The sequence below is a fragment of the Epinephelus lanceolatus genome, chromosome 1 (assembly GCF_041903045.1).
Source record: "Epinephelus lanceolatus isolate andai-2023 chromosome 1, ASM4190304v1, whole genome shotgun sequence".
NCBI classification, from domain to species: domain Eukaryota; kingdom Metazoa; phylum Chordata; class Actinopteri; order Perciformes; family Serranidae; genus Epinephelus; species Epinephelus lanceolatus.
The window spans coordinates 25,178,154-25,203,761 of NC_135734.1; the positions used below are offsets into that span (position 1 = coordinate 25,178,154).

The following is a 25,608-nucleotide window of genomic DNA, read 5'->3' on the forward strand; positions in this document are numbered from 1 at the left end:
TTATGTGGTGAATTTCCACATTTGGAAATATTGAGTTTTGTGTGCAGGTCATTGGGGGCTTATCATTTTATTCTAGTTGGCAAACACACTGTCTGCTCAAAAGAAGGTCACAGGTTCAAAAGCCGTGTGTTTCTATGCGCAAACATGCTAGCACACTGTTTACATTCAAAGCTAAAAGCTGTAAATGATTACCAGCTAAAATCAGAGAATACACCACTCTTGTTTTTACTCAAACATTTGGTTTATTAGAAATGCCTTTTAAAATGTACCATAATACTACAAAAACATAATGGTTAGCACCAAAGACACATAGGTTTCCATCTTCAATACACAGTATAAAAATACCTTTACAAATAGCACTTTTTCTCTGGCAGGTAAACATGCAGTCGTGATCAGAAACACAACGTCCCCCAAACAATAAAAACATTATGTACAAATAATTGGCAGAATATTGTGCTTGATTCTTCATATTTAATACAAATGACAAAACTATATCCATGGTAATAACCCAATATAGACGTGCTTGCATAGTTATCGTGTGGACAGATGAGAGGAGTTCTAAAAGTAAAAGTCCTAGTCATTTTCTGCATATACAGTATAGTAGATGCAGTTAGAGCACTTTCAAGGCTTCGATGGGGATAAAAATCTCCTGGTAAAATTCATTCATTTTAACCAAGTCAAAAAAAATCTGCTTCTTACATACAAGACCGTGTACATAAAAACTTTAGGAGAGACGTCAGCTTTAACTCCTCATGAGCACCACAGTAAAGACAATGTATCACAGAGCATTGTTAAAGGCTGAAACCAGTCGTATACATTATTTTAAGTTGCTTTTTCTGCTTTTGGTCTAGATTTCCATGCTTCCTGAATTAGCTGCCATGCAATGTTGCTGTTATTTTGATTAAAAAAGGGTTAAAAGTAAAGTTTATGCCATGTTGAAATCGAGAACTCAACAACTTTGCATGAATTCAGCACTCATGGTGAAGTGTTTGTTCCTTTTTAAAGCTCCGATTTGTGTCTCTGAAAGGGCTGCACGATATGCAAAATTAGAATTACTGCCTAGTGACTATAAGCCTCCATGAACCAATTGCAAAAACATGGATGCTTCACACACGTCTTCCCTCCGGCAGCACTGAACATCTACATAATCAGCACGGTTTCAAGGTGATACCTGAGATTAGTGTCACCATTTTAGCTTCTGACCAAATGTGCCCCTTCTGTTTCCAAGTTGAGACGTTGAGTCATGGCCAGACAAGTGTTTTCATAGAACATTATGATGTCACAGTGACGCTGACCTTTGACTTTTTGGATATCAAATGTCATCACTTTATCATTTTATCCTATTAGACATTTATGCAAAACTTTGTCAGTATTAGTGAAGTAATTCCTGAGTTATGGCCAAAAATGTGTGAGGTCACAGTGACCTTGACCTTTTCAGCTTATTCTTGAGTCCAAGCAGATGTTTGTGCCAAATTTGAAGAAATTCCCTGTAGGTGTTGTTGAGATGGTTAGGGTTAGGGTTAGGGGTTCTCAAGAATAAGATGGATGCAAGGTCACGGCAACCTTGACATTCAACCACTGTAATTTAATCAGTTCAAGCAGCGTTTGTGCCAAATTTGCCAAAAAAAAGTATCCCTCAAGGTGTTCTTGAGATACAGCATTCAAGAGAATGGGATGGACATATGGATGGTAGGACATACGGATGGATGGACATATGTATTGACTGACGACACAGCCAGCGCCGGTATGGAGGCATGAAATAAATAGCATCGTGATTATTTTGACAGATTGTTATACAAGTCTTGATTTTAGTGGGAATGGTAATTTCTGCATTTTATTTCCACTGAAAAAATATAAAAATGATGATGATGTGATTTTTGCTGAGGTCTGTGCCAAACAATCATGTTCCCCTTTATCAAAAAATTGTAGTTCCTGCAATTTGTATATTGCACTTGGCCATTATTATTATTGATTATTGCGATTTTGATATTATTCTGATTACATACGGAGCCCTAGTCTCTGGTTTTCGTCTGCTTCTTAATACTACAGTATTTAGAGCCATCTGTGAACCAAACTGACCGAAAAGACACCATTTCTCAGAAACAAAGCTGAAATAATAAATTAGAAGTTACTTCAACCAGGCGACTACTTTGCAGGGTTTGGTCGTATTACTTTGACATGTAGCCAGTTACTGAAGACAAATTACATGGCTTTTTTTTTTTTTAATTTAGTAATGTAATCCATTGGATTACAAATGAAACGGAATCTAATCTGAATACTTCTGGATTACTTTACAATCAAGTATTGAAAATACTGCACCTTATACTAAAAACCAGAGCCACAAAAACTTGAGTTTCACAAATATCAAATAGTCTTTTCTCTCAAAACATTTTCAATGGAAATAAAAAGCATTTCGCATATTTAGCATTTACATTTGATCAAATCAAATTACCCTTACAAAAACACAACTGGCACAGACTATAGGTGTACTTAACTCTTTATGTGGGACATGCTGTTAATTAATCAATTAACAGAGCACTGGTTATCATAAAGAAAGTCTTATAATTCTAAAACTGCCATATTTTTAAGGCATAATCAAAAATGTTAAAGTGTTTCTTGACAATGTAACTATAATCTAATTACGCATCTTTTTAAGTTTGACCTGGGCTGATTACAGTTACTTATTTTTTCTGTTTACTCCCCAACCCTGCTCCTGTGCTTACTTGTTGACGAACATTACAGTAAGATTATCATTAGAAGAAAATTTTCAAATGCTCATTTTCATGTACAAAGGAGAAAATACTTCCAGAACTCACAACTCTGCCCACTTCACTACTTTACTAAGTAGACAGTAAAACAGTCCTTACATCTGAGGAGTGAGCAAAAATAATAAAAACACCTTATATCTCAACATCCTTGCAGTAACTACCAGTACAGTGAAGGTCATAAAGGCTGTAGTTTGGACTGTGCGTTAACAAAATGCACTGTTGTGTGTATTTCATTCAGTGTTGCTGAGGTTCTGCTTGTGTTCCTCTTTGCTGATGAAGCTTTCATATTTTTGGTTGTCATGATTTTTATATTTCTCTCTTTGACACCTACTGCAAATCATGATAACAAAGGCAGCCGCACAAGTGAGTCATAGTAAGTAGAATGCCAATCAGCAGTAAATGTCAGCTTAAATGGAGCTGAGAACTGATCAGATTTTATTGATAGCAGTTCAAATATCGATTCTGCTTATCTTATCAGATTCTTTATTGATTCCTCATTGATTCCTGATCAATTTTCTGTATGGAAACAACTGTTTAATTATCTTCTCTTGAGTCTGAACAGTGTAGATCAACAGAATATTTGTATGGCTTTCATTTTAGTCTTGGTTTTCTGGCCTGTTTTGGGTCAGTCTGTTTTCGGGCTCCAACCTGTCTGGACAGAACATTTAGTTTGTTCCAAGAGCTCAGATGATCATTCCAGCAAACCTTCTCAGAGCTCCAGGGCCCCCAGCCAAGCACATGCCTGCTCACCCCTTTCCCCAAAACTGATCTGTTAATATCTTAACATGTCCAGATAAGGCCAGGAGCAACCTCCCACAACTTCTTCCTGATATACAGAGAGCGACTCTGGCGGATGGAGCGCAAAGAAGTGTCTAGACATACACACGTCAACAACATTCCGGGAGTCTAGTACGCTTAGGAAGAGGTGTGAGGCAAAGCTGCTCGTGTTATCATAACACAGGATACTGATAGGACATGCGGCTCAGTTGGCAAGCAGTAGCACTCGTGTGTCAAGTCCATGTTGCATCAAAAGATGCATATTGATGGGGTTTTCATCACAGAGTGTAAAAATAAAGGACGTAGCCACTGTGATGTTACCCATCGGTTTGTGGATCCTGTTTTGAAGCCTTGAGTTTGCCATTTTGGTCGTTGCTATCTTGTTTTTTTGGAACCAGAAGTGACCATATTTGGATGAGAGGGTTAAGCTCTGGAGGATATAAAAATTCACTCCCCGTACAATTGTCATAAAGGAGGAAATTAGAAACATGGAGGTCTATGGAGACTGACTTGCTCTTGGAGCCAGCCTCAAGTGGCCACTCAAGGAACTACAGTTTTGGCACTTCCGTGTTAGCCTTATTTGTCGGCCCCCGGGGTTGCCCTTGGTTTCCACCCTAACTTGACATGATCGTTTTACAGACATTACAAGCTGCACAGGGCAGTACCTTAACTTGTTTTGCACACAGCACTGGTGCTATAGAGGCTGAAAGTTCTGCAGCACAGGCCACAGAATTGAAACAAGAGTATAGAAGTGTCAAGTCAATTCTAGTTTCAGTCAACTGGAACTGGTTCTCAATTTCTTTCCCTACTGACAATCACCATTGTTATTTGTGATTTTTTTTAAAGGCAATTTGAAGCACAGGGTTAGAAAACAGGATTAGATGGTTGCAGCCTGCATCGACGGTGAGTCAGACTCAGGTAATTAGGACATAAACCAATCATGAGAAACCTCATTAGCGAAGGGGAATGCAGGTCACGTGTAGACCTTTTTCCTTCTTAATGTAATCAGTCAGATCAAGGACAAGGTTTAACGACTGCAAAATAAAGTGAATCTGCATCAAGTGCTTTGTTACTGTTGTGGATTTGTAAAACAGCTGTATTGTTTCATCAGAAAATTCTCAACCATCACTGCCTAACAGAAAGAAATTCATGTCCGTTTTTTCCCCCCCCAATATTAGGTGGAGTAACAGGCTCCATGTTGACGCATATAATGACTGAACACTACAAACTACAGCCTCGAAAATGAACACTGAGTTGAAGACACATTATGAGCTTCACCGTATTGGTATTTACCTAAGAAATATTGGATTACACTGTGAGGAGAGTCAAGTTATTTTTTCACTTCCTTTCTGTATGTAGATCTAGGTTTTATTATCTGTGTGCAGCATGACATGGATAAAGGTACTGAATGTACTTTACTACAATGCTGTGGTACAGTTAAACTGAGAGAATCAGGGTGAAAGCAAAGAAACTCTTCTCAGTGTGCAATTCAAAAAAAAAGAAATGTGTTTTTTTAACCTAATAACTCTATTTTGTCTTTTATTTGGAGAACATTAAGCAAGGAGGCACTCTGGGAACCCCTCTCAACCTGGGGTAAAGTTTGGTTGGGTTTACAGAAACAATAAATAAACAAAAACAAATCTTGACCATCAACATTTGACAAAATAATGACCTATAAAGTTATATAAAGGCTAACATTCCAGTGGCTGAGGAGGATTTGTCCTCAATCATCGTGCTGTCTTCAAGGGACGAGAACCTGCCCAACAGATCGCTCATTAGTCTGCATTCATTCAATACCTGACATCAAGAGTGTGTGGGTGTTTGTGTGTTTGTGTGTGTGTGTGTGTACCTTCGACATCCCCAAGGCAGAGCTCCTCACACTCCTCCAGGTGGAGGAAGCGGTTGTCGTTTCCTTCGCAGCCGCTGTAGATGAAGGGCCTGCAGGCCTGAACCTGACTGTTAAAGTACCAGCGCAGAGTGTATCGTCCACAGCTCCCCTCCTCCATGGGCAGCAAGCACAGGTCTGCCGGAGCTGCACAACACACACACACACACACACGAAATATATGCATGTACACAAAAACAAAAGAGCAAGACGGGCAAAAAAGGAGCAGAGGCTGTGCAGCGATAAAGAGCAAAAGACGACCAAAACAAGGATTCATGATACTGAGATCAATACTCAACCAATCCATTCATTTCAATAACATATATATATACATATATATATATATAGTATTATAATATATATATTTTTGATGCAAAGTAAATTATTAGCACTGATATTTTTTTGTCATTTGTATTTTATTTTACTGATCACATTTAAGCCTTTAAGTCAGCAGCGCAACAGCCAATGTAGCCTGAGACATGCAGAGAGGGCCAGACACCAGGCAGGCAGCATTAACCCTTAATAAATCCCGTAACACCACATGAGCTGGTTTACCTTCCCCCTTGACTCTCCTCTTGGACCTGACTGTTTTGGGCTTGACTGCTCTCAGAGGTGCTTTAACTTTGGCTGCTCTCTGACCATCAGCTGTTGCTGCTTTCTTAACGACAGCTGTGGCTGATTTGCTTGGTTCAGCTTTGACTGTTTTGACAGTGTCATCCTTGACAACCTCACCTGTCAACACACACACACATACACACACAGTCACACACAGTCACACACATACAGCATAGAGATATTCAGTATGAATAGAAAAAAAACATCATGTGTAAATGTGTTTAAAGATCATGATCTATGTGAAAGTTCACAGACTCAGAATGGTGTGTGCTCGCAGCAGACGTGTGTGTTATAAAACATGCAAGGCCAACATGATCTCGTGATGTCATGAAATGAGCACAAAGGGAAACACACACACTTAATATGGGACACGCTTCGCCAGCACAAATTGGATTACCTGCTGACTGAATAAACCGAATTCAGGGACATGAGTGCAATTTTGACACACCTTCTTGTGTTTATCACACGAAACAAACAAGTTGTACTGTAACAAATTTGGTTATGTTAATTGTTAGGTGGATGAAACAATTTAGGTAAAGGGGATTCCTGGTATTTGAAAACCTGGTTCTCATCCTCCTGAATGTTTGTACCTTGTGATTGTTAACATATTAACCACCACCTCCACTGCAGAGATTTGTAAAACCCAGTATATTTGTCATAGTAAACAGGTATATTAGGTTTTAATGTTGACACATTTCTTTGACGTTATGACAATGGTTTGGTCATTGTTAAGACATGTGCTTGAAAATCTCACATACAGGTTTTTAAGACAACATGCTCATTTCACAAATTTCATGCGAGACCAGGCTGGTTGAAGTAATGTTAGTGCTCGGTGTGTCAGAAAGTGCTATTTCACTATGTGACAGCATTAGACAAGGTATGAAACACAGTACCATCGCTCTGGTTGGCAGTGGGAGTGAAGTAAAGCAGCTCGTCCAAGGGGTCGTCGTAAGCCTCGATGGAGTAGATGTGCTCGTAGTCCGGGTCGTTGGTGTTCACCACCACACGCAGCTCTCGGCCTGAGAGAAATGTAATGTCACATAGGTCAGAGATCCTTCACCTCTGTCTGAATTCCTCCACGCTTTAGACAGAGAGAGGGCTCTCAACCATTATAGCTCAGTACAAGAAGTCTCTACATACAGTCCAGAATAATCAGTGAAACAGAGCAGTAATATCTGTATTTGTCTGGGTTTGATTAGAGATATAGAATACATGATGTGGGATGTAAACATAAATGGAGTCCTCTGTTTTCTTGATGAGAAAACCACCCATTGTTCAGAGATCTCCAGACGCAGTGCCACCACGTTAAACCTGTTTGTTAGGGAGATACACACGCAGACAGACACACCGATCGAGGCCGACAGGCAGAGCGATGGACGTACACACTCACCCTCCTCACCCTTCACGACCAGTTGATGCTCTGGTGCAGGCCGAGCCCTGATCGTAGGCTGGGACCGACTTATTGGGCCTGAACCTGAGAGAGCCAGATAGGACAAGAAGGAGCAAACAGGGACACCGAGGGAGCAGAGACAGGATTCAGGGAGCGAGAGGGACCAGGTATGTGTTACACAGGAGGGAGGAAAGGGGGCCAGGAAGGTAACATGAAGAAAAAAAAGACAGGACAGAACACTCTGGTAGTAAAACCTTCAGACATATGAGCCAACAACAACCCCAAAGCACCACAAAAATCCTTCCACCGTTCCAACACACACACACCAGCTAAAAGGATTTACAGAGTTTTTGTAGGGCTGCTCAACACAGGGCAATCTTCCAAAGACTGGCTGTAATCCTTTAAGGACTCAAGTCGCTGCTGTACGGACTTGTGTCGCACTCGAGTCAAACATTTTTTTGACTTGAGTCCAAGTCAAATCAGCACTGATTCAACTTCAGACTGCAGACTCAACCCACTGCTGATTATGAAACGAGTAGCTATGTCTTAGGTGATAATAAATAAATTAAACATGAGTGAAAAGTTGGTTTTGGCCTCGATCTCAGTTTATCACTGCATATTTAGTAACTGCTGCTTCACAACACTGATGAAGTCCTGCATTGATTAACAGCTCACAACAAACACAGAGTTCAAACTTTGGGAAAGTTGATCATTTTGGGGTTTCCAATAATTTTCTTTTAGAGGTCCAGTGTGTAGGATTCAGTGCCATCTAGTGGTGAGGTTGCAGAACAATTTCTCCTGTGTGGCAAGTGTGTAGGAGAACTATGTTCGTCGACATGGAAACATGAATGGCCTTATCTAGGGCCAGTGTTTGGTTTGTCTGTTCTGGGCTACTTCCATGGGGAAGGACTTGCTCCGTATGTAGGCAAAACTGCTCATTCTAAGGTAACGAAATAACAGCCTTATAATAGTTCTTATTTTAAGGTCGAAACAAACTAATGAAAACATAGTTCGGAATGTTATAAACCATTTCTGCTGATATAACACTTAAATCCTTTTTAATTTACTCTACATATGTAATGATATCCATTCTCATTGACTGGGTAAAGTGTAATGTTCAGTCCAACATGTTTATATAGTAAAAAAAAAAAAGTAAATCCCTGTGCACAGCGGCGCAGTGCTTCTTCTAGGTGCCAGCTGGTGCAGGATAAATCACAGTCAAGAGTTCAAAAACTTCCAGCGCACACTAGAATATCAGGATTGACACAAAGTTTATTCAAAAATGTTTAACAACAAAAGGAGCGAACAACGCGTTTCGCTTGTTGCGTCATCAGATTCGCTGATCGCTCCTTTTGTTGTTAAACATTTCTGAATAAACTTTGTGTCAATCCTGATATTCTAGTGTGCGCTGGAAGTTTTTGAACTCTTGACTGTGTTTATATAGTACATTATAAAGTGGAAAACTCTTCCAGTTATCACGTCTGTCCAGATCAAATTGATCACTATAAGTACATTATTATCATAAACAAATGTTTTTCGATTTCTTTTTTTTCTCGTGCAGATTACAATCTAACCAACATTTGTACATTTATAACATGAATATAAAGTAAGGAGGGTCATTATGTGGACGAGGGCGGCTTAAAAAACAGGTACTTTCATTTTCTGTCTCCATCATTGGCAGCCACGAGTGTATCTTGGTGTTTTAGTGGACTACACAAGGTAGCCTGAGGAACATTAAGTTTCGCTGCTGCATCTTGTTGACTCATTTTTGGCACTTTGATGGGAACTTCTAGGGAACTACGTTTTTCATTTGGAGAAATTAGTCTTTTTCCCGTCATGATTTCAATGTGCACACAGCACTAGCCCATTTGGAAGCGGACGGGTTTCTGTGAGGCAAACTATCATGTGTTTAAAGTAAAAAAGATAACTGTAGTTTTAAAATGTTTTTCCATGTGTTGCCATGTACATAAAGATCCAAAATGAACACTGTAAGTGGATTACTTAATTAATAAAAGCAAAATATTTAAGCAACAAGCATTTAATCACTGTAACCCTGATCACTGTAAGTGGTTTCCACTGTATAATTAAAGGCCATTGCCTTGGTTATAGCACTGTGTCTGGTCAAATGGATTTGTCAAAAAGATCAAGTGTATATTAAAGCTTTTCAGGAAGACACTTGATAGCAAAAAGTTAAAGTAAATGAGTAACGTCACAAAACATCCATGCACGGTAGAAGATATTTCAGGCCAATTCTAAGATTTTTTAAGATTTATCTTAAAAAATCTTGGACAATAAGCACATTTTACTTCACCTTGTTAACTTTGTTCAAACCAATGCCGCCGAGCAGGCAATGTACTTGTGTTATTTTTGTGTGCATGAGTTTAAATGATCATTTAAACCGCACACAAAAGCTTCAAGCTGTAATTCATAACTTTTGTACAACTAACTTTTGTCATATTTATTGATCCTATCACTACATCCACGTAGCAATACATGAGACAGATGATCTGTGAAAAAAATCATGTTCCTCTGCCTCCTCGCAGAGCTTCTAATGGCATTACTGCACATGAATGAAAACAACCCATTAGAGGAGTCTCGAACGCAACCGTCAATCACGGCTCGTGAGCTGCAGTTAAACAGTCAAACCAGGCAGTGCTAATCAAATATGATCAAATTTTTTTTTTTAAACATGTAATTCTCAGGTTAGTTTCTATACAATGAAACAAACCAATAACCTTTATTTACCCATGTATCAAACCTCAAGAGGAATTGAGATACCATGGAGTCCAACTATGGAACATGAACTTTTTAAGGGACTCTGTGTCTTTGTCCCAACACATAAAGAAACTTTAAGGTGATTTAATGACAAAAAGATTTGGTCCAATATAAATTATCACTGAGTTGTGTGGCTGCTGTGTTTCTGCAGAGCACTGATTTACTGATGTTCTGTGTATTTCCCCTCAGTAGTGTTAATTGTGTGGAAGATATGTATCTTTAAAACCTTTCTGCACATGTAAAGTGTTTTTATTTTACTGTCTGTTCTTTTCTATCTAAATGTGCAATACATTTTGTCTCCTCAAATGTTTTCACACACATATTTTAGTGTACTGTTTAGCTGTAAAATGAGAAACTTTGCCCTGGCCCGATGAAGGTGCTTAGTGCATCGCTAAACTATTTCCAACATGGCAGCTAGGTAACAAACTTTCTCATTTAACAGCTAAACAGTACACTAAAATATGCTCTGAAAATATTTGAGGAGAGAAATAGGTGACCGAGTAACAGAATTTTAATTCATATTTGATGGGCGCTGCCTAGTTTGACAGTTTGACCACAATTCATGAGCAGTGACTGACAGCTGTGTTGGAGACTTCTCAGCTCTGGCTGGTTGTTTTTGGTGCACCGTGGTAGATTCTAGCGATGATCATCACAGGCAATGGGAGGATGTGGAGGAACCTGATTTTTTCACAGATTACCTGTCTCGTATAACACTGTGTGGATGAAGTGACAGGTTCAACATAATGACAAAAAGTTATTTTCATAAAAGTTACCAACTGTAGCCTTAATGAGGGCAAATGCCCTAAAGCATTCTAAAAATATATAATATATGAGACTGACTGCTCTCCCTACAGACTCTGCAGCAGCATATGTGGTATAGTTGTGACTCATGCTACATCACAGCCCTTCTGTCCACCTTCTCTCTTCTGCTGCAGTCGAATGGCTCACTCACCTCCACACGCTGAGGATCACACAGATGGACAGGAAGGAAGCAGAAAGAGAGGGAATAAAAAAGGTCAGCTTCAAGAGTCATGGCATGTTGTAGTTCTCTGCAGCTTCTTTTGTATCATACTTTCATAGAGTTTAGCTGAGGCTGTGACTCATATGCTGTGATCACCATCTGAAGTTCAACTTGAGGACAACTGTTATAAATTAGCAATGCAAGCCGCACGAAAGACTCACCACAGTGCTGACTCATCTCTGTGCGAACGTACTCTCTGACCTCAAACTCCTGAAATCAAAATAAAGAGGGGGGACAGAGCAAAAGACACACACTTACAAACACAACCCTAAAATCAACTCTGTGCAAGTGTGTGTGTGTGCTGTTTTGTGTCAGCGTCTTCAGATTGAGCCCCGCGGTAAGGCTCAAGCACTGACCGTCATGCCTGGCTCTCCTCTTTCTCCCTTGGCTCCATCTGGCCCCAACTCTCCCTACAACATGGACAGGTATTAGGACACACACACGACCCACAGAGAGGCTTGCAGCGCAGTACTTTATTAGGCTAAGACCAGGTGCAGCACATATGCAAAGTCAAAGCGAAAGGTTAAATCAGCAGTTGTGACTTACATAGATACAAAAAACAAAAATCAAAATAAAGCTGGGAAAGCTTTAATATTATGTGGTTGTCATTTCACATATGGGTCCCCTTAACTTGGCAAGTAATTTCCCACCAAAGATGGTTGCCAAGAAAACAACCATGAGAAAAGTGTGACACTAACCGGTTCTCCTCGCTCCCCGGGGATTCCTGGGATACCGCGTGGACCCACCATGGCGGGACCTATTGGACCTCTCTCTCCCTGACACACAAGCATAACAACATTAAACATACAACATGTCTGCAGAACACAGATGTTGGATAAAACTCACATTGTAAGTAAAAAAAAAGAAGGTAACGTTTTGTAAAATGCACCACTGCCTCTGTAGACATAATCTCTGGTGGGAATTGCTTGCATAGGTACAGTGAAAACTACAGATCCCAGGAGTGCTCATGAAGAGCAAAAATGTTGTTACCTGAATTTGATTAAATTGTTCCCACGTTTGGGTAAATTTGTGTGCATGAGGTAAGTGTGTATACAGAGAGCCAGCACACCGCCTCACTCCCTGCAGGTAGGAGACCTTAGGCACAGATTTAGGTTGAACACTGGAGGTCGGGACAACCTCTAGCTCACCTGGTAGCTAGATCTTTGCAGTGGCCCAGATTCAATTACGACCTGTCAATCTTCAAAACATTGTAGGTAACGTTTGATGACGTCATGTTGTGAGGAGATTCTGCATGCTCCAACTGACTGAGTTTGGGCTTTTTTTGGTAGTTATCTCTCCAGCCATCTAAAGGCAGGAGGTATCTGTTTCATCTGCAGTCTCTTACTGGAGTGATGTTGTGCACCGTTGAGCCCAAATTATGCAAAGCGGATTCCATGGTTATATTTTGTGCAAGCAGCATCAGACTGGAGTAAAATAATCCAAAAGCCCCACGTGCTTACGTGCACGTCAAATGTGTTGTTTTGATGAATTATTCTCCACAGTTTCTCATTATTTTGCACCAAGCAGCACAGGCAGATTGCAGTCAGGTGCACCCTGCCAAGTGGGTCGGGGTATGCCAAACGCATTTTTGGTAATTTCGTGGCCAGACTCCCCAGACACACTGGTGGCACACTTGGGCACATTATCATCATTAGAGGGTATGACAATCATGGCTGATCACATTCGCTACTTTCATCCAATTTTTTTTACCGAGCTCTTCCCATCGTGACACACTTAAAATTTGGGAATTCTGTAGAGTGTTTTCCTCAGAGGGCACATTTTGTTGTCTGGGACCTGTGACAAAAATTATTTTTTAAATTTAGCTTGGAACCCGAACACTATCTATCACATCACATTGCTCATCACATCCATCCATCCATCCATCCATCCATTTTCATTCACTTAGCAGGCTGGGCAAAGCACCCCAGCAACGCTTTCTAGTTCCTCCTGGGGGACCCCGAGGTGTTCTCAGGCAATGAGATATGTAATCCCTCCAGCATGTTCTGGGTCTGCCCCAGGGCCTCCTACCACTGGGACATGCCCGGAACACCTCTAACAGGAAGCACCCAGGAGGCATTCTGATCAGATGCTCGAACCACCTCAACTGTTTACTTTCGACGCGAAGGAGCAGCAGCTCTACTCTGAGCTCCCTCCCAATGTCTGAGCTCCTTACCCTATCTCTAAGGCTGAGCCCAGCCACCCCACGGAGGAAACTCATTTCGGCCGCTTGTATTTACGATCTCATTCTTTCGGTCACTACCCAGAGCTCATGACCATAGGTGAGGGTTGGGATGTTGATGGACCAGTAAATCGAAAGATTCGCCTCCCAGTTCAGCTCCCTCTTCACCACAATGGTCCAGCGCAGCACCTGCATCACATCTATCTGTATTATATTTTAAAATGAGAAGCTCCAGGTAACATTTTGGCCAGCCCTGTTTAAAAAAAGATGACGCATGCAACCATGACATCTGAACACTGTTACTGTGTGTCCATCCTAAACACCAGGTTAAAGGCTGGCAGGAACAGATGGTCCTGAGGAAGTTATATGCAGAGCGAGAAGTTTTGAGTAATTCACTATTTTTTTGTGGGGCTGTGTGAAACGTTTTCAATACGTTCATCTCCCACATGCCTGTTGATGTGCAGAGGAAGCTGTGTAGAATAATTAATCAAAAGACAAGTTCAATCGTATCTGTGGTTATTTTACAACATTCTAACACTGGTTTCTCAAAGGGGAGTGAGGAGGAGGGACTGTAGAGTGCACTGTGCTGTCTCTCTGTATATACACATGTCTAGTGCGCCCGAAATCAACCAAAAGGTGGCCTTGATTTATTTATTTTCTACTCTCTATGGCCAATGGCTCTGTAGAAAACAAATACAGGTAAGTACTGTATGTACTGAACTTACGCTGCTTCAATCCACACATACAGTATCTGAAAGTGATTTCATGTGATGTAGACATGAAGGCTACAGAGAATACAACATTCATACTGTCATGATGTAGTTCTGGTACATAGAGGCGTTGTACCTACATTAAACCTAAATAAATAAATACATGTAATAACTATTTCAGTTTGTCCTGTAAACATCGTCCTTCGTAAAGTGGGTAGTGGGAATATTTGCATGTACATACAGTCTGCTGTAAATGTTTAATTTCAGACTCTTCCTCCTGTATATTGTGTCATCATAGGTCTACAGTTTTTTGTCTTAGTTTTTACTGTTTTCCATTCTCTTCCATTACATGCTCAGCCTTCCTTTCAGGCTGCACCAAAGCAAAAATATTGTTATATGTCTGGGAAAATAATGCAGCTAGGTTGATTCAAGGGAGTGTTTCAGTTTGGAGAAAAAAAAAAAACTGCGCCCATCAAAGAGACTTGATATGGCCCTGCTCCCCTGTCACCAGCTTTCTTTATTTACTTGATGATGCAGCAGACAAGCCAGTCAAACGCCTGGGCCCATCAAACTGTCAATCATCATGAAGCAATACACAGCAATCAAACAAAACTAGCAGTCAGGTGAAGAAGAAAGAGAACAAACTAAGGAGGAACACAAAAAGACTGTATTCTTTTTATAGCCGTCTTACATCACATTCTTAATGTCACAACTGTCAGAAACAAAAGTTTTATCTTTGTTGCCACTCACACACCTGGCTGGTGTTATTTTGTGCACTCGCGTAGTAGAGCAATCCACACTGTTCTTTATTCTTGTTCCCATAATACATTATTTTTCTTTGCTAGATCATCATCAGATGTGTGCACAGTCAAAACTGATGGTGCATCCATTAGCTGGTCATTATGGCATATCTCATCTCTCTTTAATAGACCTCTGCTTCCATAGATGTAACCAAAGTGAGAGTTAGCTGCCACCATGCCAAAGAAATATTCAATGCTCACCTTCTGTCCCTGGAGCCCCTCTGGGCCTTTAGCACCAGGTGGTCCCAGAGGTCCAGTCAGGCCAGGGGCTCCATCGGTTCCTCTGGGACCAGGAGGACCAGGTACGCCAGGTGGACCCTACATGAAGCACAGACACAGTTGGGGGTTTCAAGATTTCTTGTAGCTGTGAGGATGAGCAATGTTAGTACATGTGTATAATATGGAGATTAGATATAGTATGTATCCACACTCTGTACTGCAGAAGTTAAAGAAACTCACCCTTTCACCTTTCTCTCCCTGAGCTCCTTTGGGTCCTGCAACCCCATCAAAACCACGGTCACCCTACAAAGGAAAGAGGTTACACTTTATAGTTGGACACTTTTATAGTTAGTTAAAGGTACACTATGTTGGATTTTCCTAAAAATGATGTAGATTCATCAGGGCTGGGTATTATTTAAAAAATGATGATACCATTACCCACACCAGCACCCTTAAATTGAAACCAATAGCAACAGAGTGCTTCATATGACACCCTAAATGTAAATGGAGGGTTGTGTAGTATAGCCATACTTTCAAACACACACTGAACTGCCAACTCCGTCAAATACACCTCTCTGAACGTAGCAGCTATTGCTAGAGCGTGAGCTCTGCTCCAAGGACAATGAGTGAGAGTCCACCCGGCTGCACACACAGTGACAGGGCTAAGTCTTAGCATCACATGGCTAACATTACCTGACGGTAATTAATTGGCGGTTCATTTTGTTGAAAACAATTAACGGTTCAGTGTTGGATGTTAGCTGTTGCTACTGTGTTAGCTTGTGCTAACCAGGCAGACATTGACTGACTGTTCACCAGGAGAGGAGCGGCTCTGAAGACAGCAGCAACACAGAGTCTGCTGATCTGGTGGGGAGAGGGGACAGTTCGTGCTCAGGCCCCTGCTGCAAAAAGGACCGACTACAGATATTGTTTAACTGGAGACGTTTCGATATTACTCAGTACTGGGTTATTTCTGTCATACTGAGGTACTGATACTCAGCCCTGAGACTCATATATTAGTTATCTCTCTGTCATCACTTTGCTAGAATCCTGCTAGAAGTTTGTAGCAATGTTTCTATTTGCAGAGACTCTGCCCTTTGCCTGTATTTCCTTCTTATTTTATTGTGTTTGGGATGTTCCTGGGCACAGCCCCACAGGTGAGGATGGCACATTTTAAAAATGTAGCGACTGAGCGATGAAGTGCCAGACTAGCAGCATCCAAGAGGACAGACACCAAGAAAATCATGGACACAACGCTAAAAAAAAAAGTGAAAAAAGTGAGGCGGCACATCAAGTAAACAAAGCTGGGGCTGACCATTTTGGCCATTTTCCAGTGGCCAAGTATTTCTGCACAGTATACCTTTAAAGAAAAGCTTTACAGAACATACCTTAGGACCGACTAGTCCCTCTTTTCCGGGGGTCCCTGGGGCACCAGAGGGTCCAATTTCCCCCTGAAAACAGAGAGTGCACATCTGTAGACACCCAAACTTAAGGTGCACACAGAGGCATATGATACACAACAAAGTGCTTTTTGCTTTTCCATCACAGATATTACTCATACCTGTTCACCTTTTCTTCCTGGTAGGCCTGGTCGTCCATGAATTCCACCATCCCCCTGAGCACAAACACTCAAATTCATTCAGTTTCAAGCACTTACCAGGCAGTTTTGGCTCATAAATGTCTGACTCATTCGACTTATTTAAGTTTGACATACAATCACAACAGAAGCAGCAGCTATTATTGAAACATTAACAAGCTTCCGTTTCTTTGTTCAGTATTTGGACAGAATAAAAACCCAGAGTCAAAATCACAGTGGATGTGAAATTATCACTTTACAGTTTCTTCATTCATGCTTATTTCTTCTCCTCTTCCTGCTACCAAGTCACATTTTCTCTGTCTGTTTCAATCCCACCTTCTCTCCTTTGGGTCCATCACCTCCACAAGCTCCCTTGGGTCCTCGGTCACCCTGGAAACACATAAGTTCATCATTGACAGAGGCACGTCAAGAGACTTTGTGATTCACAAAGGGTCAAGATGCTCCAAACGCGCCAGACAGGGACGACATCTATACAGAGACAGTCCTTCCACCTGCCACTCAGGCTGAATCATTGTGCACGAGCACTTACACACACACACACACACACACACAGAGTGAACATGACGCAGTTTGTCCAGCAAGTTCCAAACAGTGACGGATATGGTGCAGAACTGGGAGCTATCATTCTCCTGATAATGGGTGTTGAGACAAGTGGCAATACAGCTTCAGAGGACTCAGAGTGGCTGATGTTGTCTGGTCCAGCCGTGCTAAATCCACAGGCACAGTTGATGGCGTACTTCAAATGCACCCTGTGAACTTGGATGGATGTACAAGAAGTTTTCAACACAGTTTTTCTTCATAGACTTTAAAAAGATGGATAGCAATTCATAAAACTTTGTCCGTAGTAAATGCAATCTGATATTCTACACTAAACTGACTAATTTGAAGAAATAGAGCCTTCTCTTTCTATATGAATTAACAAATGGATACTGTTCATCTGTTCATCACACATTCACTAAGCTTGGCAGTTTGCTGCTCCATTTCCTCAGACAGAGTGGCCTGAGTACGCACTTCCTCTCCATGAGGTGTGGTTCTCTGGTGCTCTGGAGAACCGAATGGTGTATTCCAACAGTGCTTTGAATTTACAAACTATCCTGTTGGTGTGCTCTGGAGCTTGTGTGCGTGTGACTGAGATAGAGAATAGCTCCAAAAATAAAATATCAGTGGGGAGTGTTGATATTGTGGTGAGCTGTCACAAATAAATGAAAGTGGGGGTAATGCAAATTTGGGTACCATGTTTGACAACAAGTTGAGCTTCCAGACAAAACTAGATGCGATTTCATAAAAGGTCCAACAACATCTGTGCTTCTTGAGAAAAATGAACTCTTTTAGTGTTCTATAGATGTTTCACAGAGTCTGCTCTCTCTTTCTGTATTGTGGCATGATTTGGGAACCTGAATCTGACCAATAAGCACAGGCTTGGCTGGCTTGTCAGTGAACAGCAAAAGTTATTGGGGTGAGTCAGCAGCAACTCTCTGACCTCCCGAGGCCCAGGCCATATTGGACTGTCCTGATCACCCCCTGCAGAGGGAGTCTGAGCTCCTGCCTTCAGCGCACAGAGTTGCAGCTTAAAAGGACAAAAGATACAAAATAAATTTCATTTGCAGAGCAATTAGTAGCCTTAATTTGCATGTGATCTCAACACCTAAGCACTTGATGTATTCTGCATTCAGCTGTTGCTTGTACTGTCTCCATTCAAAGTGATCTCTACTGTTCTTTCTCTGTGATTCGCCCAGACTGTTGCATTATGTGATTATGTTTTTATGATGAATGTGTTTGTGTACGTGGCTGCAAATGAAATTCCCCTGGTGGAATAATAAAGTTTTGCTTGACTTCAACGTGACATCCCACTTAGCAAGTTTAAACCTTGTACCTTTTTAGAGATGTCTGTGTTTGCTGCTGACGCTGTTTGACTGGCAACACACTTTTTTATGTGACTTGTCTGCTGTACTCAGGTATCTCTTGCAATAGATATCTTTATCTCACATATATATATGTATAAAACTAGCCAGCCTCCACCCCTCTGAATTGTCCCCCCATCTTAGATTGGTTCAGTTGTTTAAATAGATGAATAAATTGAAATTAATAAATTAAAGTGCAAGAAAATGGGAATTTATTCCATCAGGTTGAGCAAAACACCCATTTCCCTGTGTTAATCATCATAATGTTCGGGTAAAGGCAAATATTCTGTGTGGATATTTTTGACACAATTTGTATTAATCCTCTGCAATCATATCAATTTTATGCTGTTATTGAGTTATGACTGTTATCGCTGACTCCCGAAAGATGCCTCAAGGTTGAAACCACACAGCACATGCACGCAAACACACACACACACACACACACACACACACACACACAGATGATACCTTGATTCCTCTCAATCCTATGATACCAGACTCCCCTTTGTCCCCCTGGCGTCCTGTCAGCCCGTCTTTCCCTGGTAAACCCTAGAAGAGAAAACAGAAATCCGGTTCTGTTTCTGTCCACCAACAAGAGAAAACCACACACAGAAAACAGATAATCTGTATTTGGAATTAATTAAAATCACGGACCGATTCACCAGGTACTCCAGGTTGACCGGCTTCTCCCTGCAGAGAGACGGCAGAATTACAGTAATTATAGCAGTCAAATTATTATGTGTACTGACTACCGACTGGCTTTGCTATTATATATGACGCTGATTAAATCACTATGATCATCCATGCTCAGCGTTACTTGCCTTCTGTCCACCAGGGCCACGAGCACCTGGGAATCCAGTGGATCCTCTTTCTCCTGGCTCTCCCCTCAGTCCCTGAGGTCAAATACACACAGAGGTATCTGCATATTGTATATTTGTAATATCAATACAACATCTTATTTGGGGTTTTGGTTACTCCAGTATTAGTATATTGTATTTTCGTGTTGCGTTACAGTTAAAGGTACAATGTTATGTATACCACCAGAAGTTAAGTTTAAAACATTAAAAAAACTATAAGTACCGCCTTGCAGCTGTATGCCTCTGTGCACCAGACAAGTTGTAGATACAGTTTACATCCATGTCTGTGAACATATGGATGCTTCACACATATCTTCCCCCCTGACAGCACAGAAGATCTATACAATCAGTTTCAAGGTGGGCACCAAAGATTAATTTCACCGATTCAGTATCTGACCAAATGACTCCACCTCTGTTCCTGAGTTATGACGCTGATTCATGGCAAGTAGTGTTTTTACAGAACAATATGATGTCACAGAGGAGTTGACCTTTTGGATATAAAATGTCATCACTTCATTGTTTCATCCTTTACGACATTTATGTGACAATTTGTCATAATTGCATGTGTATTCTTGAGTTTTGAGTGGTCACAGAAACCTTGACCTTTGACCACCAAATTCTAATTAGTTCATACTTGGGTTCAAGTGGATGTTTGTGCCAAATTTGAGTTAAGTCTCTCAAGGCCTTCTTGAGATATTGTGTTCACAAGATTGAGACGGACTCAAAGTCACAGTGACCTTTCCTTTTGATGACCAAAATCTAACCAGTTCATCAGTGAGTCCAAGTGAACTTTGTGCCAAATTCGAAGGAAAGTCACAAAAATGAGATAGCCGAGGTCACTGTGACCTTGACCTTTGACCACCAAAATCTAATCAGTACATTTTTGAGTCCAACGTGAGTCCAAGTGAACGTTTGTGCCGAATTTATAGTAATTCCCTCAAGGTGTTCTTGAGATATTACGTTCACAAGAATGGGACGGATGGACGAACCACCCCAAAACAAACATTGTGTCAAAAATGTCTATGTATTGTGTTGTAGAAATATTTACTGAAATGAGCGTGCTAACCAGCTAGCCCCTGATCATCCTGTCTTGTAACACCACTTGTACCTGTAGTGGCAATAGTGAGTCAGTGTAGTGTACAGTCTGCCCTCAGTCCAACATGAGAGGACAAAGAAGTATAGAGCTACAGCTAACCCTTGCTCCTGATGCAAACAGGCATTTAATGGGCTGATAACAGCAGTGTCAACCTACTTGATGTTGTAGCAGAACACTGCTAACCCATATCTATGAGACTGACAACCATTAATAACTCCCATTTAATTGAGAAATTTGAAATAGGTGCCAACTATGACATATATCCCGGTAAGAGTACACAGCAGTACCTGCTCCCCTGGAGGGCCCTCTTGACCCTTTGTCCCTTTTTCTCCCTGAACACCTTTGGGTCCCCTGTCACCCTAAAATGAAAAAGTAGTGACATCCACAACAAGCAAAACCAAACACACACTGTAGAAACAAAAGTGAATATTTGAATATATTCAACATTTGGACCCTTCCAGATGTTCACTGACTGTTTCTCCTTTGTTGCCCTTTTCTCCAGCAGGTCCTCCCACCAGCACCGTGTCCCCCTGTGAGTGATAGTACAGCTGTAAACATCTGGCTTCACCCCAAAGCCAAGACATCAACACACAATCCTGTTACCTTTTCTGAAGCCGTGTCACATATAGTATCACAGCTCATTAACATTGTGTGTATTCATGTATTCCTCCTGCTCTTTCAAAAAGAAACAGCCACTGCTGACACAATGTGTCGCATTTTCCTCCTCCTCCTCCATTTCTGTAGCAATGTTGTCTTTACAAATATAAACAAGTACATGAGAGAGAGAGAGAGAGAGAGAGAGAGAGAGAGAGAGAGGGAGCAGTGGCAGAGCTTATTAGATATTAAAATGCACACACCTTCTCTCCTTTGTCACCTTGCAGCCCGATGTCTCCCTGGAAAAAAAGAAGATTGAGAGCAAAACATGTCATTCAGGCGTGTTGATTTAATTCACTACTTTACATGAGCTGAACGCTCGCAGGATGCAGCTAATATGATGACACATAAAATTAGAAAAAAAGTACTGGTAGTATTCACCTTCTCTCCTCGAATACCTCGGATCCCTGGTGGACCCTGATGAACACACAAACACACATACACACATTACATACGGCTCCACAGTGCATGTTTCTAACTCTAGGCGATGTTTACTTTGGTCCAACATCAAAACTGAAATCAAAATGATGTCACGACTCCTCAAGGTGTAGGTGAGGGTGAGGGAGGACAAGGCCTTTGAAATCATTAGTTTACGATGAAAAACACGGTGTCCTTTCATAACAGTAAAGATTTATGCATGTGTTTTTCTCTTTATGGCTGCATACAGACTACCTCCTGGCAGGGATGCTGAAAGCTGAAGTGGAGAGGCTTTGTTAGTGTACGTCGTGTGTGATAGATAAAAAAAGAAATGTTTATATTTACCGTTATCCCCCTCTCTCCATCCAAGCCAGCACGACCCTCCTCTCCCTAAGACATGAAAGACAGAAAAAGGCACATGAATACACCGGTGTAATTTTCAGTCACTCAGAGGCAGTTTCATATTAGATCTTCAGTGATACACTGATGTAACGGATGTCTTACCCTCGGCCCTGGTTCTCCTCTTTCTCCTCTGGGACCAGTGAGTCCAACGCCAACTTCCCCCTGGCAACAGAAATAATATACACCCTTCAAGAAATCCATTAACATTTAAACAGGCAGGCAGAAATATGTGTCGGCGTGCATAGTCACCTTGTCTCCTTTGACCCCGTTGGTACCAGGAGAGCCCTAGAAAACAAAGAATTGATCGTATAACTCGATGACCACACATCTGTTTTTGTACATCTTCCTTGCTCTTCCTTCCTTCCTTTCTTTCTTTCTTTCTTTCTTTCTTTTTCTTTCTTTCTTAGACTTTTACTTTTAAAAACTTGTTTTTTACATTTAACAACCTAGTAGACAACCTATAAGCAGTCATCAAACAACAATCCAAAGCAGTAGGATCAAAATTAAGCCTAAATATGGATACTTTCACAGCTGAAGATAACTACTAATCACAGTGTAATAAAAACAGGATCTAAACTCACTGCCTGTCCAGGAGGTCCAGCAGGACCAGGGGGCCCGGCATTTCCTGCGCGGCCTGCAAAGCCTTGGAGACCCTGAAAATGAGAACTCAATACTTTAAAATCAACCACAGATATGAAGACAGAAAACATCCAGTGTTGTGTAATCAGTGGCTCCACCAACCCTCTCCCCAGGTGGTCCAGGAGGTCCTGGTTGTCCAATTTCTCCTCTCAGGCCAGGCAGCCCACTGTTACCTGGCTTCCCCTGTAGCCCCGGAGGACCAGCTGGACCAGGAAGGCCTGGATCTCCCTGGAATCAAGTCAGAGTTACATTTTGACTGTAGATCATCCTAAGCTGCACCACATGCCGTTACTCACCTTTAAACCTAGAGGCCCATCCCGGCCAGGAGGACCCTCCTGTCCTATGCCCTTCTCTCCCTGTAGCAAACATAATGTCAGAACTGTCACATGGATTGGGTTTGATTTCAGGCAAAAAAAAACAAAAAAAAAAACACGACAGAAAGTTACCTTATCTCCTTTTGGCCCTGAAGATCCTTTTGCCCCCTGCATGAAAAACAAATATGATGGTGCGAAAATAAGACCAACTGATGGCTCATACCAATAACACAAGATTGGACAACAAACAGAAACATATATACTATTTTTTTAACAATCAATATCAATGATACAAAGTGACCTCTCACCAAAAGGTATATGAATAAGACTGCGTTCTGTGGGTACCCATGAATATGCCAACTTTATGCTGATGAAAAATTTATTTTCACCAATTCTGAAAAAATGATGCATTTGAATATTTCTGCATGCTAGGGTACATAAACAGTCCTGGAACTGCATAAATTGAGTTTAACTGAAAAGCTGAGACTCTTGTTGATTCAAAGAGCCCAACTGTATTCATGTGTGATGACGTAAGTTCCCATTTTTTGAAACTTGACTACACTGTATAAAATGACCTATTTTAACCTCTGGGATAATCACAGCCTCATGAAACTTAACAATCACAAACCAGAGCCCTCGGATGCATGGTTTTTATAGGTGTATATTAACAATAAGGGGGTTTCTCAGCCGCGAAATGCAATTGTTATAGAAACCTCAAAATGTCAAAGGTTTTTGGTGCCAAATCACAGCATGGATTTTTCTGTGGTGTTCCTCATGGTCTTGATTAATAATTAGAATTATTTAATTAATTCTTGAGTGGTCAAAATGATTAAATCTAGCACCAGATCTCTGTAACAAATCTTATCATCCAAAAAATATCTAACTTACAAGACATAATTGGGCATAGGAATGCCCTTATACACTCTAAACTTTTAAAGTAACAAAAAAAACCTAAACAAAATACATTCATTGTAGATTTATGACAAAAACAAATGGAATTAGCTGAATCTCAAATTAATCTTAAGGCTTCCAGCTTTTAGATTATGTATACCACTTATATGTGGCATATACAGTTGACCTGCTATCACTCAACAGATACCCTGTCCCGCTTTCAAAAAGACAAACATGGGTCTATGGTGAGTCTCTAAGGGTTAAATAATGATACAAATTTCAGCATGCTCCCCAAATATCCGTCTGGCATTCATTATCATGCTGGTGAAGACACGTTCCATCAGTATGGGAGTGTACTGTCAGCGGCTTGGTTGTCATTACACTTAACATGCCTCGTTAACCTCAAGGACGACAAATAATGAAAACCTGGACTATCAGAGGAGATTGGTCTCAGTTACAACTTACACCTTTAGATAGGATGTCTGGAGAATTTAATATCACTGCTGTATGAAAATGGTTGATTATGGTAAGATTAAATAATTAGACTGAAGAGAAAGAGAGAGAGACAATGTTTGATATAAAGAATCCTAGTTTTAAGTGCATGGTAGAAAAATGCATACATTTACCTGTATCATTACACCTTTACTGCACTTTGTGTGATTTCTGGATAACAGAAATGCCATGCCACTAAAACACAGGTTTAAGTAGGATGTGGTTACATAACAAGGATGAGTAAAACTTTAAATTTAGAGCTGATTTGTACGCAGGTCCTTCAAGCAGAAACATGCTAAACATCAGTGTGAGGCACTTGGTGATTTCAAGCTGGCTGTTGAATTTCACATCATTACAGTGAAAACCAGAAACATATTTTTAGCATATTGAGCTCACAAAACAACTCTCATTGAGGATATTAAAAGGAGCAAGAGTGCTGTATTTTTGTTAGTTTTAAGTTCAAAAATTAAATGAACATAGGTACTAAAAACACATTGGCTCAATAACTGATTAATAATAGTTTGCATGAATAGTTCTTCTACAAAGACTAAATTCAAAATAGACTTAAGCAATGGGGCTGTAACTAATGATTATATTAATTTTCAGTTAATCAATATGTTTTTTTGTCTATAAAATGTCAGAAAATGGTGAGAAACAAGATGACATCTTGAAATGTCTTGTTTTGTCCACAACCCAAAGATAATGAGTTCACTGTCATACAGGAGTAGAGAAACCAGAAAGTATTCAGATTTAAAAAGCTGGAATCAGAGAAATTTTATTAAAAAACAAAAACTCAAACCATTTAATCAGTTGTGAAATGAATTGGCCATTAATTTAATTGCTGATAACTATCAATTAATTGATGCAGCTATTATAATTGACAAGCTAACTCTTTATACTCAGTTAAACTGACAGTACATATTACATTTCTGGGAGTGATACTGGATCACAAAATCAGCTGGAAACCTCAAATAAGTCACATTCAGCCGTGGCTGGCAAATGGTAAATGGACCTGCATTTCTATAATGCCTTTCTAGTCATCCAACCACTCAAAGCGCTTTTTACACTATGAGTCACATTCACACATTCGCACACACCTTTATACACTGGTGGCTGAGGCTACCATACAAGGTTCCACCTGCTAATCAGTTTTTAACACTCACGCACTGATGGAAGCATCATTGGGAGCAATTTGGGGCTCAGTATCTTGCC

General features: G+C 40.7%; 1 protein-coding gene across 6 annotated transcripts in view; it reads right to left on the reverse strand.

Annotated features, from left to right (window-relative positions):
• Positions 1 to 219: 219 nt before the first annotated feature.
• col7a1 (collagen, type VII, alpha 1) overlaps positions 220 to 25,608 on the reverse strand; it is a 90,710-nt gene continuing 65,321 nt past the window's right edge. For 4 of the 6 annotated variants that reach the window (XM_078167983.1, XM_078167987.1, XM_078167985.1 and 1 more), the window contains exons 93-115: positions 23,146 to 23,181; positions 22,996 to 23,055; positions 22,802 to 22,927; positions 22,642 to 22,713; positions 22,310 to 22,345; positions 22,163 to 22,222; positions 22,004 to 22,048; positions 21,623 to 21,658; positions 21,445 to 21,480; positions 21,061 to 21,117; positions 20,875 to 20,946; positions 19,456 to 19,527; positions 19,289 to 19,324; positions 19,103 to 19,183; positions 17,049 to 17,102; positions 16,698 to 16,751; positions 16,525 to 16,587; positions 15,380 to 15,442; positions 15,122 to 15,238; positions 11,930 to 12,007; positions 11,588 to 11,641; positions 11,393 to 11,441; positions 10,810 to 11,171 (exon numbers count right to left, since the gene is read on the reverse strand). In XM_078167983.1, the coding sequence (XP_078024109.1) occupies positions 11,155 to 11,171; positions 11,393 to 11,441; positions 11,588 to 11,641; positions 11,930 to 12,007; positions 15,122 to 15,238; positions 15,380 to 15,442; positions 16,525 to 16,587; positions 16,698 to 16,751; positions 17,049 to 17,102; positions 19,103 to 19,183; positions 19,289 to 19,324; positions 19,456 to 19,527; positions 20,875 to 20,946; positions 21,061 to 21,117; positions 21,445 to 21,480; positions 21,623 to 21,658; positions 22,004 to 22,048; positions 22,163 to 22,222; positions 22,310 to 22,345; positions 22,642 to 22,713; positions 22,802 to 22,927; positions 22,996 to 23,055; positions 23,146 to 23,181 (1,374 nt within the window). In that variant the 3' untranslated portion in view covers positions 10,810 to 11,154. Of the gene's footprint in view, positions 5,302 to 5,394; positions 5,578 to 5,985; positions 6,163 to 6,938; positions 7,065 to 7,435; positions 7,520 to 10,809; positions 11,172 to 11,392; positions 11,442 to 11,587; positions 11,642 to 11,929; positions 12,008 to 15,121; positions 15,239 to 15,379; positions 15,443 to 16,524; positions 16,588 to 16,697; positions 16,752 to 17,048; positions 17,103 to 19,102; positions 19,184 to 19,288; positions 19,325 to 19,455; positions 19,528 to 20,874; positions 20,947 to 21,060; positions 21,118 to 21,444; positions 21,481 to 21,622; positions 21,659 to 22,003; positions 22,049 to 22,162; positions 22,223 to 22,309; positions 22,346 to 22,641; positions 22,714 to 22,801; positions 22,928 to 22,995; positions 23,056 to 23,145; positions 23,182 to 25,608 lie in introns of those variants that run through there. The other 2 variants (XM_078167991.1, XM_078167989.1) reach the window with 2 other exon arrangements.